At 40.7% G+C, this 19,963-nt stretch overlaps 1 protein-coding gene across 2 annotated transcripts; it reads left to right on the forward strand.

Moving 5' to 3' along the window:
• Positions 1-1,026: 1,026 nt before the first annotated feature.
• Positions 1,027-18,931, forward strand: AGT (angiotensinogen). 2 transcript variants are annotated; one of them, XM_061624469.1, is made up of 5 exons: positions 1,027-1,125; positions 7,982-8,738; positions 11,620-11,881; positions 13,074-13,218; positions 15,671-18,931. In XM_061624469.1, exons 2-5 carry the CDS (start codon positions 8,006-8,008, stop codon positions 15,857-15,859), a joined length of 1,329 nt encoding a protein of 442 aa, XP_061480453.1. In that variant the 5' UTR covers positions 1,027-1,125; positions 7,982-8,005; the 3' UTR covers positions 15,860-18,931. The 2 variants fall into 2 exon arrangements, with proteins under 2 accessions (XP_061480453.1, XP_061480454.1); XM_061624470.1 differs by lacking the exon at positions 1,027-1,125 and adding an exon at positions 1,158-1,181.
• Positions 18,932-19,963: the final 1,032 nt, after the last annotated feature.

Raw genomic sequence — 19,963 nt, forward strand, 5'->3', positions numbered from 1 at the left:
ATAATTGGGTGTTAGAACAAATTAAACCAGAACTAGCACTAGAATGCAAAATGATGCAACTGAGGTTATCATACTTTGGACACATAATAAGAAGACATGATTCACTAAAAAAGACAATAATTCTGGGAAAAACAGAAGGGAGTAGAAAAAGAGGAAGACCAAACAAGAGATTGATTGATTCCATAAAGGAAGCCACAGACTTGAAGCCACTTACAAGATCTGAACAGGGTGGTTCTTAACAGATGCTCTTGGAGGTGGCTGATTTCATAGGGTCGCCATAAGTTGTAATCAACATGAAGGTACATAACAACAAAAACAAAACCACTGTAGAGCATCACTGGAGGTGGACCTCCTTTGCATGTGGACTTCCTATGTTCACCAAGAGGGAGATCCACAGGATCCAACAGCTTTTCAGCTGCCCTCCTCAGGAGCTTAGGATTGCTCCTTTAGTCACAGATAGTAGGAAATTCATTACAAATACTTTTTTTAAAAAGAAAGGCTTAAACTCTCAGATTGTCTTTCCTCCAAGGAAGCTGGCAAAATAATTTGGGGGGGGGGAATGGAACTCAGAAGGAAATTGGACTAAACTGGGATGGGGGCGGGAGCAATGGCACTACACTAGTTTAGACAACATAACATCTTCAGATCGTAATTTTTAAGACCCGAGTTTCGCCCTGAAGAGCAAATCATCCCTCTGTTCTGTTTACACCATACAAAAGCTGTGCTGGAGACGATTGACATAGCTTCCTGCTATCAGGCATGTCCCATTGTTTGCACAACAGGATGAGGGTCTGCATTTGAGACTGCTTCTCTTTGAGAGGAGCAAGAGAACATATGAAGAACAAGAACTGTGAGGAGATAGCAAACACAGAACTGATGAAATGGCCTCCTGGGCCAATGTTTGCTTTTCTCACTGGGAAAGGAAAGAGCAATGATTACAAATACATGGAAAAACACAAATCCCAGAACACTGTGCACTGAAGTGAGGAGGGGGCACAGCTAATGTGTAACTTAGATTAGGTAACCAGAGGAATAAAATAGGAACCCAAATTGTCACTTGGAATCAGTTCCTGAGCGCAGAAAAGAGCTTGAGAACCTCTTCCAAAGGCATCAAGTGTGACACAGGTGTGTGCCCATTTTGAAGCCTTACAGTTGTCGAGGGAAAAGAATTTTAAAAAAATGTATGTTTAGTAGTAGTAGTATTCAGTTTTTATTATTGTTGTTGTTATTCCAACCTGTTGATAGGAAATAATTTTCTGTCCTTTTCTCAAATGAATTCTTGTTACAGTTTTACCCTCTGTTTTTCCAGAGTTCATTACTAATGGCTTTGTACAAATTCATAGTGTGACCACACTTGAAATGCTGTGCACAGTTCTGGTTGCTGGACCTCAAAAAGGATATTGTTGAGCTGGAAAGGGCAGAAGAAAGGGCAACCAGAAGGATTCAGGAACAGGAACAATTCCATTATGAGGAACATTTTGGGCTTTTTAGTTTAGCAAAATGGCAAGGAAGGAGGGCCATGACAGAGGTGATAAAGATTATGCATGGGGTGGAGAAAGTGTATAGAGAGACATTCTTCCCCTTCCTCCATAATACTGGAACGCAGGGTAGAAGATTCAGGACAGACAAGACAACGTACTTCTTCACACAGCACATAGCTGCACTGTGGAATTTGCTATCAGAAGATGTAATGACAGCTGCAACATGGATGGCTTTAAACTGGATTTAGACAACTTCGTGGAAAATAAGGCTATAAATGGCTACTAGTTGCAATGGTAAGATATTACAGGCAGCATGCTTCAGAATACCAGAATATATGACTAGGAGAGTGCTGTTCCGCTCGTGTCCTACTTATGTTGTGGGCTTCTCACAGGAGTCTAGGTAGCCAGTGTGAGACCAGAATGCTGGCCTTGACAGACCTTTGAGTTGATCCATGAGAGCTCCTCTTAACATGACTGTTGCAGTCATCGTGCACAATCAACCTTTTACAGAAGTCAAGGTCTGCCCTCCTTGGAAGGGCATTGTAACACCCTTATGAGGTTAGATGAAAAAGTCCTGAAGTGAGCAAAATGTTTGAGTTCATCAAAACCTTTTATCAGCATGGATGTTAAGCACAACAAAAGCAAAAGGAAAAGTAGCGGCAAGAGAGGAAAGGATGCTGCTGCGAGAGATTAAAAAGCTGCAGTATTTACTTTAGAAAACTCCTACAATGGAGTGGGGAAGGTGTTGCTCAGATTAAATTAGATTAGGCCATGTTTGTACAAAAAGGTCTCTGGTTGTACAAAGCCTGTTTCCCTACCTTGCCTGATTAAAAGCTTTGGTGAACTTGAAAACTTGCTCACGTCTTTGTGACCTTTGCGTTGGTCCTAATAAAGCTATTCCTGTACTGTTACTTGCAGATTTTTTTTCCTTAATGTTTAGAACCAATATGACAAGCAGCAGTCTTTGGGTTGTCTTCAACTAAATTCTACTGGGAATAGTCCCATTGAAATTAATGAACCTGTTAGTCATATCTGTTAAGTTCAATGAGTCTGTTCTGAGTAGGACTAATGCTGAGTATCACGCTTGTGTAGAAAAGGCGGGGATTCTGAACTGCTGTCAGAGAAAGCAGTAAATACTTTCAGGGCGGATGAAGAGAGCCCTCTGTCTGGCCACAGTCACACCATACATTTCTTCCACTATTATTTCACTTTAAGCAGTTGTGGCTTCTCCCAAAGAATCATTGGAAGTGAAGTTTGTGAAGGGTGCTGAGAGGTGTTAGGAGACCCCTATTTTCTTCACAGCACTACAATTCCCAGAATGGTTTAACAGTCAGTTCCTCTTTACAGATAACTATGGGAATTGTAGCCCTCTGAGTGGAATAGGGGTCTATTGTGAAGCACCCTTCACAAACTACACATCCCAGTATTCTTGGGGGGAAGGAATGACTGTTTAAAGTGGAATAATAGTGGAATGAATGTATGGTGTGAATATGGCCTCTGTAACCACTTCAGCTAGCTGTACTTTGTGGCAGTCCTCAATTTCCTCCACACCATCTTTCTCTCCTTTGCATGCTTTTTGGCAAATAGCCTTACTCTATATGTTGCCATGGGCAATTGCTACTGAGTGACCCTTCACTCAGCCTTCAAAGGGCTGCTTGCTTGGCTTGCTGACTCCTCATGTTGTCACTGGGATACTTTTCATGGACTCCAGCAGCTACAGGGTAACATTAACAGTGCAATCCTATGCATATCTAATCAGAAGTAAGCACTGCTGAGTTCAATGGGACTTACTCTCAGGTTGTAAACATGGGTCTTGACTGGAACCGTACCAGGGAAGTGGAGAAGGAGTTGCTGGGTGTGAGGGAGAAAGTGGGGAGCAGGTAAGAGTTAAATGCTTCTCTCTTGTCTGCTTTCTGCTGTGAATTAAGTTCCCCATGCTCTGCTTTGCAGAATTAAAACAGTAGCTAGGCTTTGAAGATAGCTGTATTTGCCTTTCTGCTTTTTTATTGTATTCAAAAAAACATTATTTATTTATTTATTTTATTACACTTGTATACCGCCCCATAGTTGAAGCTCTCTGGGTAGTTTACAGTAACTAAAAACATTAAAACAAATACAATTTAAAACAGATCTTATAAAAACAATTAAAACACAATTTAAAAAGTTAAACAGTATAAAACACATGCTAAAATGCCTGGGAGAGATGGTCAGATGTTTTCTGATGTTATGGTCAGATGTTTTCATTTTGGGTTATTGTAAGCTGTCTTGCTTGTTCTGCAGGTTAAAATAGAGTACAAATATTATTAAAAAAATAAGGTATGGGGAGAAAGTAGAAGTTGTATAGCTCCACCATTATGTACCACAAACACAAAGAGGCCTGCAAATCGGGAGAACACTTTATGCACCCAATGAAATGGACTGTAGTCCATGACAGCTTATGCCCCCGTCAATTTGACGATACTTGAGGTGCCACAAGGCTCCTTGTTGTTTTCGCTGCAAGAGACTAACATCGCTACACCTCTGGAAATACCACACAAAGTACATTTATTTTTGTATCACACAAATCTAGCTGCTATGCATGCATTTTAAGAATTTCCAAGATCAGTGTAGACTGATGAAATTAGATTTATCCAGGAAGAAGCAAATTGGTGTGCTACCAGATATGAAACAATATTAGTACAAATTTGATGCCGTGACTTGCACACACTGTGATGAAACAGATATTGCCGAGATGAAACTCTGTGGACTGAGATCTGTGGACTGTTCTAGCCACAGTGCTGACTTCGGCACCTAAACAGGGGTGCCTAGTGGGTCAGCCACACTCTTCAAAGTTGGATTGTTCCATTTTGAGCCAAACTCATAAAGATGTGTGGGGCATTCCTAGTGCAAAATCTTTGCAGTCTCTATGCTATCAGTCTGGAAAAGATAACCAGTGTTTGTCCAAATAGCCCTTAGCTTACACTTGCACAAGAAAAAAGAGGAAAATATCATGAGCTCTTCTACAGTAGGATAATATCTGTATAACCAAAGCCCACAAATGTAATTTGTCTCCTTCGTGCATAAAAAGTGGAATCCCAGATTATTATTATTATTAGTAGTAGTAGTAGTAGTGTTAGTATTATTAATGATATTTATTAGTCATTTTTCCCCAAAATGGAACTCAAAGAGACTTACAAAAAAAAGAAAAGAAATTGTGCTCAAAATGGCTTGCAACAAAAGCAAATTACAAAAACAATTCAACAGCAGTAATAAAACAATAACAAATGTCACAGCAAACACAAAACCCTTTTCAATACTACAAATATAACATTACATTCTTTAGCAGGCCACATTACACATCTTGGCAATATGGCAAAAATAAAAGGAAATTAAGACTGTTTCAGCTTTGCTCCTAGAAACAGATATAAAAGGGTTGTACCACCAACGAGGTCTGACAACATCTCAGTCCTGTCTCAATGGCCACAACATGTTAGGCATGGAGGCCTGCAGGAGAAATCCTGTGCATATGGGCCTCTATACATAAGGCCTGCACAATCAGGGTTCCAGAAATGCAGAACATCTCACCATGGCAGGGAAAACTATGACCAGGTGCCCTGTGTTCCTGCTGAGTCTGCTGTGGAGGTACTAGCAGTGCATTGGAAACTCCAGGATCTTTGCTGTCTGTTCTTATGGTTCTTTATCTTTAAAACCAGACTTGGCCTGGATAATTTTTCACTTGAGAGGACCATATTCAAGTTGCAGCTGGTACTAACCTGTCTGATCTTGCTTTTTTGTTTGTTTTTTGTTTTAACATTCTCGTTTGGATGATGCAAGGGGACAACATCAGCAGGGATATTTTGGAAAGGGGAAAGGTTCTTCTCTTTTCCAAGGTCATATTAAACTACCACTACATGTGATACCATAAACCAGGAGGGTGAGCAAGGATTGTGAGCCAGCTGCAGCTTCTAGGTAGCTTGAGGAAATTAGTAGAAATGGTATTAAAAAGGAGCCTCTACTAATTGTGTATGCGACCAGGTCTCGCTCATTCTTTATGTGCAGAAAGTCCCACTTTCATTCCCCAACATCTCTTGCAAAAAAGGATCTTGGGTAACGGAGAGAGAGAGAGAACCCTACCTGAGATCTTTAGGAGATGCTGCCAGTCAGAACAGGCCATCATCAACTACAGTAAATGGACTAATGACATGACTCAATATAAGGAAGCTTCATATTTTTGTATGATTCCTGGCTGGGCTGGACAAGGAAGAGAGCTTACAGCAGCTAGCTGGAGGCTCTGGGGTAAAACAGGGTTTGTGGCAGTGGTGAAGACCTTTAGATCAGGCCATATAGCAGAAAGTTACTGTGGAGAAAATGATAAGTGTAGCCAGGTTTAAACACCCACTGAGCATCTCTCAAGGTTTATATGTACAGTACACATGTAATCGTTATTAATGCAATGTAGTCCTACTGTATTCACTTCAAGTAGAGTTTACTGTATGTTTGCAGCTCTTTGCATTCCCATTTAATGTGCATTGTCCACATGGCGTTGCCTTCAAACACCACCAGTCTCAATGCTTTTCCCTTGTAAATTCGGATTTACCCAATACGGGGATAATCCAATAAGGGCTCATCCAGACTGTATTAAAAATCCATGTTTTCCTTGTTGGAATTCTCTACTGATAGCCCAAACCTGATTGCTTTGCACTTCATTTGTACTTGAATCAAACTTTTTCCTCATCCATACTTGTAGGCGTGCCCTTTTTTGTTTACATATCCCCCCTCATCTTGTGTTGCTGATTGGCTAGGATGAGAAGGGTGAGGGAGCCAATGGGAACCCAACAGAAGTAGGAGGTTTGGAAGGAGGTTAAGATGTGACTCAAAGTAACTGGTAACCCTCCTCAGCAACCCTTTGTAATCACATTTCTCTTCTTTTTGGTGTATAGTTGGTGTTAGAAACTCTGAATCAATGGAAGGGAAAGTGTGGGACAGCAGTGGTTGGAGGAGAACATCAGATGGATGAGGGTGAATTAATGGAGGCGCAAGGGACTTACATTACAGATTAAATGGATGTATGGATGAGCTAAATTGGGGGAAATTGGGCTCCAAGCTGCTCCACTCAGAGTTGCAATTTGTTTCAGTGTTTTTGGGTGGATCAGTTGTCACTTCTGCTACTCTCCTTCCACGCCCACTACTTCCTCAATGTTTCATTTATTTTGTGGCAGTGCTGGTAACTATTTCCAGCGCTCTCCTGAACTGACTGTAGCCTTTCATATTTTTTCTCTTTTGATACCTCAGATTTGCACAAAACCAGTAAACACAAGTAAACCACATAAAAAAAGTTCTGCACCAGATATATTGAAAAATGTGTGCTGAGAATTTACAATTGCTTTTATTTCTTTGCTGTGCTCATAACAGTTTCCAGTGCACTCCTGGAAGGAGAAGCATACCCTTGCATATTTTTTTTTCTCTTTTGATTCCTCACATTTCCACAGAATCAGAAAACTGCACAAGCAAATTTATAATAGCTTGAGTGCTTTTGTGCACTTCCTGGGTGAGGGTTTTTTGTTTGCTTTTTAAAGCAAAGTGTGTGTGCAGTGCGTGCCCTCTTAGTACTTAATCAGCATAAGAGAATCAACAGATTACAGGGCAGGGACAAACACAAAAGGGAACGCCTACTGATATGAATAGGAAAGACTGAAGTTTCTCCTCATATACATATTTAAATGCGTGCAGGTGTGGACTACTCAGGTCTAATTCAAATGGGGGGAAAGTGGACTAACAGCTAAATAATGCTCAAATGTGGACAAACCCAAACTCACCTTCTATGGCTCTTAAGACCCAACTGCCTCACATTCGGAATGAGAAAGCACCCTGCAGGAACAGGAATAGCATTATTGTGGATCAGGCTTTCACGCAGGTAGTTGGGACAGGGAGCCATCCAGTGATTTCTGCTCTGCACCTGTTCATTATATGCACTCTGGACAAGACTAAGTATCCAGACCAAAGGAGTGGCAGAGCAGCCAGTAGTTGCTATATAGACAGGAAGTCCAATTTCCCAGGATCTAAAGTGTGACTCAAAACAATTTCACACAATGAAGTTTTGATGGTCACATTTAAAGCATTCCTATACCACTGTAACAATCATGGCTTCACCCAAAGAATTCAGGAGACCCCGCACAGAGCTACCTTTCCCAGGATTCTTTGGGAGAAGCCACGCCTGTTAAAGTGGCAGGAAGGCTTTAAATGTAAGGTATAGATGTGACCATAGTAATTACAGCTTCATACATTGGACAAAAGCTTTTTTATATAGTCTTATCATGGTTTCGTTAACTGATTCAAGTGAGTATGGGTCTTTTAATCTGAAAGATTGGGCCAATATGCCTAGTAAACTACAGACTAGCTGGTCTTCCACCCAGGCTAACAGATTATACCAACATGCTCCCCGTTAATTGGTTGTGGCTTGGATAGCCATTTTGATAAAACTCACAAAACTTCCCTTTATTACTTCTTTTCCTCTTAAATAGGTGTTGCTGAAGTTGCAGTCAAGCATGAACCCAGGAGTGAGTTTCCTGTGTTTCCTTCTATGCATTATCATCGCAGGCTGTGATCGGGTCTATGTCCACCCTTTCTATCTGACTTCCCTAACAAATATAACCAATTGCAAGAAGGTAGAAGAACTGCTGGAGAACAATTCTGCACCCTTCAGAAACAAAAGTGAGGAGTGGGGGAAACATCCACACCAGCGCTACCTGAAAGACCCCATTCATATTCTTGGTGCACGCTTCTACAAAGAACTGAGAAAAACATACAAGGACGAAAATATTTTACTGTCCCCTACCTTCAGCTATGAGTCCTTGCTATCCTTCTTCATAGGGGCCTCTGGAAAAACAGCACTTGATTTGCAGACTTTGCTAGGATTTGACCCTCTATCCAGTGATCCAAACTGCACCTTAAGAATTGATGGGCACAAAGTCCTTTCTGCCCTGAGTAGTATCATCAAAAATCCATTTCAGTCAGAGGAAAATGATAAGCTGTTCTTCTCCAAGATTTCCTGCCTTTTCTCTGCCCCTGAAATCCATGTGTCCAAGTCCTTTGTCCATGTATTGACCTCTCCCCACATTAATTTCTTTGTACAAGCTGTTGACTTTACAAACCTCACACAGGCAGCAGAACAAATCAATGCGTTTGTTGAAGGCAAACGCACCCAAAGAAGCAAGAGTTTGCTGGCAGACATTGACCCAGAAACCACTCTCCTGTTTGCAACCTACACTCAGTTCAAAGGTAAGTGGGCAAGGAGAATCCCCACCTGGTGATGGGGCAGTTCTAAAGGGAAGCAGATCACAACTTTACTTTCATCAGCTGAACTCATGAATTAATGCTGCACTTTTCACATTTTTGTGCATCCAGTCTTCTAATTTGGGGGATTCTCCAATATATATTCAGAGACTTGTATCTGCACACTTCCAGGCTTTGACGGTTGCCACATGTTCCCCTAAGGATATACTAATCTAAGAATTGCCCAACTATGGTTTATTTATCTATTTATTATTTATTATAAAAATATTTATATACCGCTATTCATAAGAAAAAACGCGGTTTGCAACATATGTAAAAACATGATAAAACTATATAAAATATTAAAATCAGAAATCATTAACTAACTATTGCAGAAAGGTATCTTCTCACTTTCCTGCGTAAGCCTGGTGACACAGAAAGGTTTTCAGCAGGCATTTAAAATCGGAATAGAAGGTGCCTGCTGAATCTCTAGTGGCAGAGCATTCCACAGGACTGGGCCGATGACACTAAAGGCTCAACATCTTGATGTTAAATGAACCTTGCTAACTTGGGATGATCAACAATGCTCCGGCTAGTGATCAAGCTGGAATATAAAGGTTCAGGTGGTTCCTAAGGTACACTGGATCTAAGTTGTTCAGGGTTTTGTAAATTAATACATTTAAATGTGTAAATTGCATCTATCTTTGAAGATGGGCAGCTGGATGTCATTGGGAACTTCACATGCAGAATAAGATATACGCCTGGTAGTTTACTGCTCTGAAGATGGAATTTCCATTCCTCCCTACCATAGGAAATAGATGTTGATAGACCTATTTACCCTGAATTGATTTAATCTGGTTTAAAGAATAAAAGTCACACATGCAATCACAAATATAACAGAAGTTCTTTTAGTGAGCATTTTGTGACAATGAAATCTGTCTGTCTGTCTGTGGCAGTATGTGCAACAGGAGGTAGATATTTTCCCCTCCCAAAGATCTGGGGTACATAAAAGATTACTTCCAAGTCTATTGGGGCACTCTCTCTACCTTTCCTCCCATCTTTCAAAGCAAGTACACCTAAGCAGCAAAAGGGAAACACAAGGACATATTTGAGGTACCATGTATAACATTCCTTATAGCAGGGATGGGGAACCTGTGGCCCTCAAGAGATTGGCTGACTCCAACTTCCATCAGACTCTGTCAGCATAACCAACAGCCTGGGAGAATGGTAGTCTACAACATCTGGAGGGCACCACATTGGCTACCCCTGCATTAGATCACTGGTTATACAATAACAACCATGTCATTTCCAATATCAGCTGGGATAACTTACTAGGGGTGAAACAAAGAAAACCCAAAAAATTCCCTTGCAAGCATGCTGTTTTGAACTGGAGGATGTGAACTACAGCAAAAGGAGTGAACTGAAAGCTGAGGGGATTAGGAAGGGAATTAGGAGAAAGCTCAAGGCCATATCCTATGTCCCTTTCCTCCATGCATTCATCACTCTGTCACGGAGTCTATGTTGAACAATATTCATTATGTCTCTGACAAGAAGTAATTTCTGGCTGTCTGGATGGACACGCAGATCAAGTTTTTTAAAAAAATAATGTTAGAAATTTCTATAACACTCTTTATAAAATTTATTGGAAGACTAACTGAAACCTGTGTTACTCAATTCACTTGTGGAGCAGGCCAGTCACTTAAGGCCGGCCAACATGGAGACATCAACCGGCCTCTCCTGTGCCCCTACTTGCTTGCAGTAGCTGTTGCTCAACACAGATTCTGTGACTGTGACAATGAATGATAAAAGCAGGGAAGGAAGGAAAATGGCTTACACTGCTCTAACTCACCCTCCATGTATTCATCACCCACTCTTTAGTTGTGTGAAGAGGGCTAAAGGGATGCTGGAGTTCAAGTCTATCTGGAAATTATACCACTTCAGCTCCTTCCTCCTAATTTCCTTTCCAATTCCCTCAGCTTTCAACTTGCTCGTCTTTCTGCAGTTTACAGTCCCCACACATTACCCACACAAAAAAACATGGTGGCCTCAGTGGGACTGAAAGCAGCAACTAATGAGTAGCATAGAAAGTTATGAGTCAATCACAGGTGGGACAGAACCAAAACAGAATCTTGGGACTTGTTCTTATATTATAGGACTAGACCATATAAGAACAAAATAAACTGTGGTCACATCCCATGTTAGTGGCAGCAAGATCTGGGAGGAGGATATGGTTGTGGGAAACAATCATGTTGGAAAATAATCCATGATCTCCAGAGTTCAAAGTCATGTGCTCCTATAACAATATTTCTGGCCCTCACAGGACCCACTGGAGATTCTAAGAGCATCTAATGTGGCTCCAGGGGCTATTGCTGATAAAGGAACAGGCTTCTAAGCAGTCTATACACATAGCTAATGTTTCTATCAGGTTTGAAGAATGTAAGGGTTCTTATCTTATTTTTATACAACACTAGGCTTATAGAACAAGAGGATCTCAAAATTCCTTGAGCAGAAATCAAAGCAATAAACACAATTCATTAAAATAGCATTAGTGTGAAAGTGACTTTTCCATCAATTAATTACTCCATCTGTTAGTAGTTTCTTCTAGAATAACTCCATGGAATTATGAATTCAATCCTGCTAGAAACTGTCTGAATGTAATTTAATGGCAGATTTTACTGTTTTTTAATTCTATTTTTCATTTTTTTTAAAAAAAATTGTTGTTAAAATGTTTGCTGTTGTTAGCCATCTGAATTCTGTTGAGAAGAGGTGGGGAGTAAATGCTTTAAATAATAAATATTTTACCAGTGGGATGCTTTGTGCACTAACCAAATGGACTTAAAAAGAAAGCCATTTCTCTCTTTAATCAGATTCCCATTTTTGTTTTCAGTCTTTGTGAAGGGAGCCTCTCCACTGAAAGAACCTCAGGAATTCTGGCTCAATTCTGACACAAAAATCTCTGTACCTATGATGACAGTAACTGGAACCTTTCAGCATAAACATGAAAGCAACGTTTCCATCATCAAAATTCCTATTGGCAAGGATTTATTTCTGCTGCTTTCACAGCCCGTCAACAATAGTGAGCTGGCCAGTGCTGAAGCTCAATATTCCTCAATACCTTCTTTGGAATGGCTGCAAAATCTGTCACCAAGGTATATTTAATTTATGGAATATTAGATTACTGTAAGAATATAATTTATGGGACCATCAACAATCCAGGTGGGGTGCCTGTCTCTTTCTTAGATCACATCCTCACCTTACATTTAAAGCATTCTTATACCACTTTAACATGCATGTCTTCTCCTAGAGAATCCTGGGAATTGTAGTTTGTTAAGGGCACTAAGAGTTCTTAGGAGACCCCTCATAGAGCTACATTTCCCAGTGCCCTGAACAAACTACCATTCCCAGGATTCTTTGGGGAAAGCCATGCCTGTTAAAGCGATATAAGAGGGCTTTAAATGTATGGTGTGGATATGACCACAGTCCGTTACAGTTTCATACAGAGAACAATGCTTTTTTATATAGTTGCGCCTAGATCTGACCATGGTTTTGTTGACTGATTCAGGTGAATACAGGTCTTTTAATCTGAAAGACTGGCCCAATATGCCTAGTGAGGGTGCAGCAAGCATGCTGCTCTGTGAGGGATAAAGTTGTCAAGATTCTTTGGTGGAAGTCATGCTTTTTCAATGTGCTGTAAATGTGATTTACATGCATGGTGTGATCTCTAGATTCAGTTGCTAGATAACCGATACAGATGTAGCCTCTCCAAGTTAAAACTCCAGGTTAAAGTTGCTGGGTAGGATAGTTGTCTGGGGAAACAAATAGATTTGAGATGACTACCACTATTATTTTATTTATGCACCACCCTATAACCAAAGATCTCAAGGTGACTTACATAGTAAATACATATTGAAAACATGCAACTTAAGTGATCACACTAAACATTCCCACCCACCCAAGAGACATTTTGTGCCATAATTTTGATTGCATGTGATAATTGCATCACGTTATTTTGTCTAAAGATGTTTGGGGAGGTAACTGATAGGGTAATTGACTGGGAGTAAATGAATTGAAGAGGGGCCGGTTTGAGGTGATCTGGATACGGTGGAAATTAATTGAAGACTTTATCTGGGGTGATTTGAATAGAAAATTAGCTTTGATGTTTAAATTCTAAATTTGTATCTATATATATAAATGGGCATACGCAAAATTGTGTCTATATGGGCCCATGTCCCAAACCTTCTGAGTTCCTAACAACACCCCTGGTCAAGAGCCTCAATAAAGCTAGAATCAGCACTGCTTTCTAGGGTCTATTCTAGTGTTCTCCCTTTTTGTATGTTTCAGACAAATCCATTTGACTTTGCCAATGGTGTCCTTTGAAAGCATTTATGATCTTCAGGAACTCCTTGGGAAACTGGGCCTACCTGGGCTGCTTGGAAAGAATGCCAATCTCAGACTGCTAAGTGACACTAACCTGACTATTGGGAAGGTACAATCTTTCTTTGATACAACAGCACAAATTCTTTCCATATTTCATAGACACACACAAATCCATGTAAACGACAGAATATAGAACACTGTTGCAGAGAGCAATGACTGCAGAGTGTGAACGTTGAATTGGAAAACACTTTAGGAAGTGGGACCAAAACTAACCCTATGAGAAGTAAAGGGGAGTTAAGACATTCCACACAAAGGATGGGTTTTAAAAATGAAAATCAGCCCCATGAGGCAGCAGTGCTGAGTGGAAGGAAGTGGGGGGGGGGGGAAAGGGCTCTTAGCCTTTTCCGGCAAGCAATTGCGCTTTCCCCAGCAGTAACACAGGCAATTTTAGACACTGGATGAGGGTGAAGGGAGTCTTTAGACAGTAGTGTATTCTTACTTTACTTACTTAAAAATGTGTTAAGGCAGTTTGGCTACATTTGGAGGCCCTCCTGATCATGCTGCTGAGTGGGATCCTGTTGTCCAGTTCTGACAGCACCACTGCCCGCCAGCAATTTTGGTCAAAATCAGCCTCTCCCTATTTGCTTGTCCCCTTTAAGATTCCAGATACATATTGTAAGTAAACATTTCAATCTGTGCTAGGGGAAAACACAACTGGAGCAAGGGATATTTTGGGGTGGGGGGGAAATTGGTTGCAAGGAACGTGACAAGCACTCCTGCAACGCCACTCAAAAGTACAGCCTCCCAAGCTTGCTTTTCACTTTCAAAACTGTTGAGGCATCATCACACACATTTGGTCCCATGGTTAGTCTATTCCACTTATAACGTTCTCACCAAACAAGTGCTCAAAGAGGCTGCTTTCCTTTTACCCCAAAGCAACCTACTTCAGGTTGTTAAATAGGCAGTGTTGTTCATCTACATATTTTGATATGGAAGGGTCTGATAACCTATGGTCCTCACAGATAGGGGGAGCCATCAAATACCTTCTCAGGTTCTTCAGCACAGTGACATTTGCCTCGTGGAACACACTGCCCATTAGACAGGCTCCAACACACAATATACATTTTGTCAGATGCTACAAACACTCCTATTTCAAAAGGTAGCATCTGATTTGCAAGGCGGTATCTGATTTCTTTTAGGAAATCTGTTTCAGTCTGTTCTTTAATTGTAGTTGTACACCACTATGATATTTGGCAACAACAGCAGAAAAGATGTGAATTCTGTGTGAAATACATGAATATCCAACAGTAGTCCATGCATTTCACTGTCTCTTAGTATAAGCCAGGGATGGGGAACTTGTGACCTTCCAGATGTTGTTGGACTCCAACTCCCATCAGTATAATCCAACATGGCCAATTGTCAGGGATTATGAGAGCTGAAATCCAGCAACACCTGCAGGGTCACAGATTCCCTGTTTTTTATGTATGGAGTGGTCAGTATGGAAATCTCAACCAAGATGGAGTTTAGCTCATGTAATACAATTCAAGCATATTTCTAATACAGTCAGTCAAACTTTATTGCCTAGCCACAGGCCATTGCAACTTGCACCATATCTGAACTTATATAAAACATGTATTAAAACATACAGCGATAGATTTCATGAAGTATACAGAATTATTAACTTAAAAAACCCCTTGAAACCCCCTATGGATTACCCGACAGATGAGCTACCTGCACCACCCGGATCTTTTGCGCCGCCCAGGCAAAGAGAGCGACCCTATATGTAACCATAGGGTCTTTATCAGCTAAAAGAGAGACAATAATATCCTGCGGGGGCCTCCCCCTTACCAGCAATTCGCTCAATATTTTGGAACGCGGATGTGCATATCAGGGGCATTCTAACAAATAATGTGGAAGATCCTCAACCACCTTAGTCCCACAGATACAAAATCACTGGGACCACAGGGTCTGGTTATAACGGCCCGTCATCACAGCATTTGGCATTGACTGAAACCGAAGTGCAGTGAAAGCTTGTCTAAGGTTTGATGTCATAGGGTGGGCCAAATAATTCGCCCTTTGGTGGTCCTTTTTAATAGCCCCGAACTATCTAGAGAATTGGGAATTAATAATCGCCAATCTATCTAGCCAATGGCAGTGTAGAAGGATTGTCTCTTTCAGCCTTGATCTATCAAGGGCAGCTGAAACAGGTGGTGAGATATGGTACAAATGGTATATGCCAGAGATTTTATCGCCCCAAAGTCTGTCTCTAGAAGCCAACTCACCGCATAATTTCAAAATAACCTTAGATTGGGAGTTTTTGATTGACTCCCAAAAGTTAAGTAGGGCACTGTGGATAATGCTATATTTTTACCACTTTGCCCTAGCAAGCTTTTGAGCACAGCTGATTCAACAAGTCTTCTGTAAACATTATTGGTTGCTTCTTTCTTCTTGATCTCCAAGTCCTTTTGCTCAGCACTTTTCATACCTTTTTATTTGCCATCTCTCCATCATACCCTGTTGATTCAGATGAGCAGACTCACTGTGCTCATTTCTGCTTCCAGATCATAAATCAACAACTTTTGGAGCTCAGTCCCAGTGGAACAGATGAAGTAGAAGACCTCACAGAAAAAAGTCAAGACATTGAAACACTCAGAATAACATTGAACAAGCCATTCCTGCTAGCAATGTATGAAGAGTCAGGTGCATTGCTTTATTTTGGCAGAATAACAAATCCCCTGGAAGGAACATAAAATTTTATAGGAATCAGAAATGGTTTACTAGATTTCCTTTGATAGTTTCCTTGCTTATCCACTGTTTTTATGATCCCACTGAGTCATGATTTGAGATTTTGAAATGGAAAACCAGTGTGTCCTTCAAATATAACATTGATAAAATTATCAACAGCACTGGTGGGGATAGATCTGTTTACAATGGTCTTCTATGGTGCCACACAAATGCTTAATATTGTACTTGACATGGTATAAGCCTAAGCCTATCAAAAAGGATGAATACAGGTTACCATTTACCAAGGGTTAACTTATCACAGTGTGCATGGAACTAAGTCAGTCATCTGTATTGTTCTGCCATGAAAATTTCACCACATTTGCATCCAATTATCACTTGGTAGATGATTGCCTGTATTCACCCTACTTTATAGAGTTATGACATGACATGCTCACAGTCTAAAACCTGGCAGTATACCTAGGTGCACGGATGGCAGTATACCCAGAACTAGAGTGGTAAGAAGGGAAAGGGCAATCCCCTCCTTTCATTTTAAAGATGGGCCCAGCTGAAAAATGGAAGGCTATTGAAACTGGGGCCATAGAGCACTGCTGCTACTTAGCTCCATTCGTTTTGATGAAGTAGTTGCACAGTTTGGTGGATTATAAAATATGGAGCTACCTTACACCAAATCAGAGACTCAACTCAGTATTGTTTCTATTCTGATGAGCAGTGGCTTTCAAGGCCCTTCCAGAGGTCGCTGTGGGGCCATTATGTGAAATCCTTCAACTAGAGAGTGCCAGGTGTTGAAGGTGGAATCTAATATGTGCAAAGCCTGTGTTCTACCCAGAATGATACATGCACACCTGGGCAAAAGTGTTAAATGGGATTTGCATGCAAATCCAGTGCACATCTAGTCCCCAATTTGCATGGCGTGGCATCTTCAATTCTCTCATGCTCTGCTAGTGCCAGGCTGTTCAACATCTCTAGTCTATCTTCATGAACATCTGTTTCATACCAAAACAACAACAAAACACATTCTGTCCCACTGAATGGAGATAGAGTAACCCAGGGTGGGGGACCAAACCCAAAATTTACTACTATCACCAAAGACCCCAAATAGTGAGACAATCTGATTAATACTTAAAAAGAACACTCTCTTTCAAACGTTAGTCTGTTTTTGAATGTAATCCTATCTTTTGACAGTTTTTGATAAGAGTAATTTGGATATTTGTAAATTAGCTTTTTCTAATAGCTTGATTCCTTAAATTAACAATTCTGTCCCAATAGGTGTGTTATTATGGATAGAGAATTATGCTATTGAAGAAAGAAGTGTTAATATTTAATATATGTACATATATTGATTTTATTTTGTTAATTTAAGAATTGTAAAGTCTGAAAAGGGTCAAATTAGATGTTACATTAACCATGTATCAAAAATGGCAGCCCCAAGCCTAACCTCCCTCCACCTCTGTAATAACAAAAGTAGCAGAACTTTTCCACCTCCAGTGTCATGACATTTGGAATTTCCTTGTTCCTGCACAATATCATAGACAATCACTTATGGATTGAGGATGGGTGGAGAAAATGCAGAACATAGTCATGCCAGGATGCATGTAAGTTTTACTAGATAAGAACATAAGAGCAGCCTGCTGGATCAGGCCAAAGGCCCATCTAGTCCAACATCCTATTCTCACAGTGGCCAACCAGATGCCAATGGGAAGCCCAAAAGTAGGACATGAGAGCAACAACCAAGTGATTCCCAGCGACTGGCACTCAGATATGAACAGAAAGAATGGAGTCAGATGTCCAGTGGCGCCCCTCCTTTTCTGTTTTAAGTAAGTAAGTGTACTGCCTTCAAGTCGATTCTGACTTATGGCGACCCTATGAATAGGGTTTTCATGAGGCTGAGAGGCAGTGACTGGCCCAAGGTCACCCAGTGAGCTTCATGGCTATGTGGGGATTCGAACCCTGGTCTCCCAGGTTGTAGTCCAATACCTTAACCACTACACCACACTGGCTCTCTAGTATAGCCCATAGAGTACTGCTTGCAACTCTTTAGAAATCAAGGATACAATCTTTTTCTTCAAAGCTGCTTTTCTTGAGCACTTTTCACAGCTGATTCTTATCATCTTAGCTTTACGTATGCCCATCAAGCAATGCATTTACAGCACATAGAATTCCACTATGCCATTTAAGCAACACCTAATGAAAATATAGGTTTAGGTCAGTTTCTTCTAAATATGAGGGGTTTTTTTCATATTAAATAGGATCATAAGTAATTGTTTTCTATTCTTCCCAGCCTTTTTTCATAATTTCCTGTTCACTTATCATGATTTAGTCTCTATTGTAGATGCTATTTAATCTCGGTGTTTAATAAGCCAGGTCATTCCTTTTTTTATTAGATTTTTTTCAAATCCCCTAGATTGACACAAAAATCCTATCGGGTGTATACGATATAGGAAGTTTAATTTGCATTCTCACCTGAGGGACCAAAGCAGTTCCAGGGCAAAAAAATGATTCTGATTAACAAGCAATATTGAACTTAAAGGTTGGAGTAGATTCTGTTAGAACAGCCTTTCCCAACCAGTGTGCCTCCAGATGTTGTTGGACCACAATTCCCATCTTTCCTGACCATTGGCAATGCTGGTTGACGCTGATGTGGTCCAACAACATCTGGAGGCACACTGGTTGGGAAAGGCTGTGTTAGAAGTTAACACTGATAAGGGCTGTAAATAAAATAGTTCAGTACTGGTTGATCTCAGCATGTGATGTCAGTGATTCACCTACACTGTTCTACACTAGCTTCCAGTCCATTTCCAGGTCCAATTTAAGGTGTTAGTTTTGACCTATAAATCATTAAATGTCTTGGGGATCATATACCAAAAAGATAATCTCCGCCCATAGCCACTTGCCCAGTTCTTAATCAGAGGCTCTTCTGTAGAGGTAAAGTGGATGGTGACAAGGATCTTTTTTGGTGGCGATTCTCTACTTAGGGAATGCTCTCCTCAGTCAGTCACCTGGCACCTATGTTATAATCTTTCCAGTCCCACATGGACATTTATTCTTTAAGGACTTTTAATAAAGGATATTGCTTTTTAGCTCTTTGAACTCTTTTGTTCCCCCTTTTGGCTGTATTTTAGTGCTATTTTTATTGTGCTTGATTTTCTGTGTCCTTGTGATTTCTATGGTGGTCTCTTTTTTATATTGATTTTTCAAAAAAACATTCTAGTTGTTTTTTGTTTTTAACTTTGTGACCTACCAAGAGGACATGGTTAATTGGGCAATATATATATGTTAAAAATGAATAAAAATGTAACGAAGCACACACAGAGTTACCATTAATTTCTCTTCTGCCTGAAGCCTCAGCCTAGGCCCACCTAGGAACTGTGGAGGTATACACTGGGAAAAGTGTGGGTGTGATGTAACTCCCTGTCACTAATAAAGCCAAACAGTCCTGTGGCTGTGGCTCTTTGGGTGCTGGAAGAGGAGGACCGGGGCCATGGACATTGGTCCTTCTGCCCATGGAAGCCCAACAACCTCTAATAAATGTTTGTGAAAACAGTTGCCTCGATGATAGAGGGCCAAAAATTTGTGTGGGTTTTTTTTTTTGGCAGGGGGAATCAAAGAATAAAGATGCCAACTATGAAAAACATATTGGAAAGCAGGTTGCTACAGGACTTCCAACTGCAGAGAACACCGAGCCAGACAGGCTGACAAGTCCACAGTCCAGGAAAGTTCAAATTAGAAAAAGATAGCCATAGTGACCCATTTACCAAAACCCATATCCGCCTCTACTGTAGGAGGAAGAGATCTGACAGCAGGAGTGACACCAGGCAAGAGAAGGAAAGTTCCCCCTAAGAGATTCAGTGGGTGTTCTGTTGTCTCTTGTCCTCCATTACTTATGCTAAATACCTCCGCCCTGAATTCTCTTAGGAGCAGGGGTGTAGTTGTCCAGGGTTACATGGGGTCGTAGACCCATTACGTTTTGGGGAGTAGGGTCCCAGCCAGATCCCTATGTATAGGCCAATTGGCATGAAAGGAGACCAAGTTATCCACTTATAAGTCCTTTCGTGCTGATTGGAGCCAATTAGAGTGAAAGGAGGTGAGTAAGCCACTGAAAAGAGTCTTCT

Source organism: Rhineura floridana, chromosome 4 (assembly GCF_030035675.1).
Source record: "Rhineura floridana isolate rRhiFlo1 chromosome 4, rRhiFlo1.hap2, whole genome shotgun sequence".
NCBI classification, from domain to species: Eukaryota; Metazoa; Chordata; class Lepidosauria; order Squamata; family Rhineuridae; genus Rhineura; species Rhineura floridana.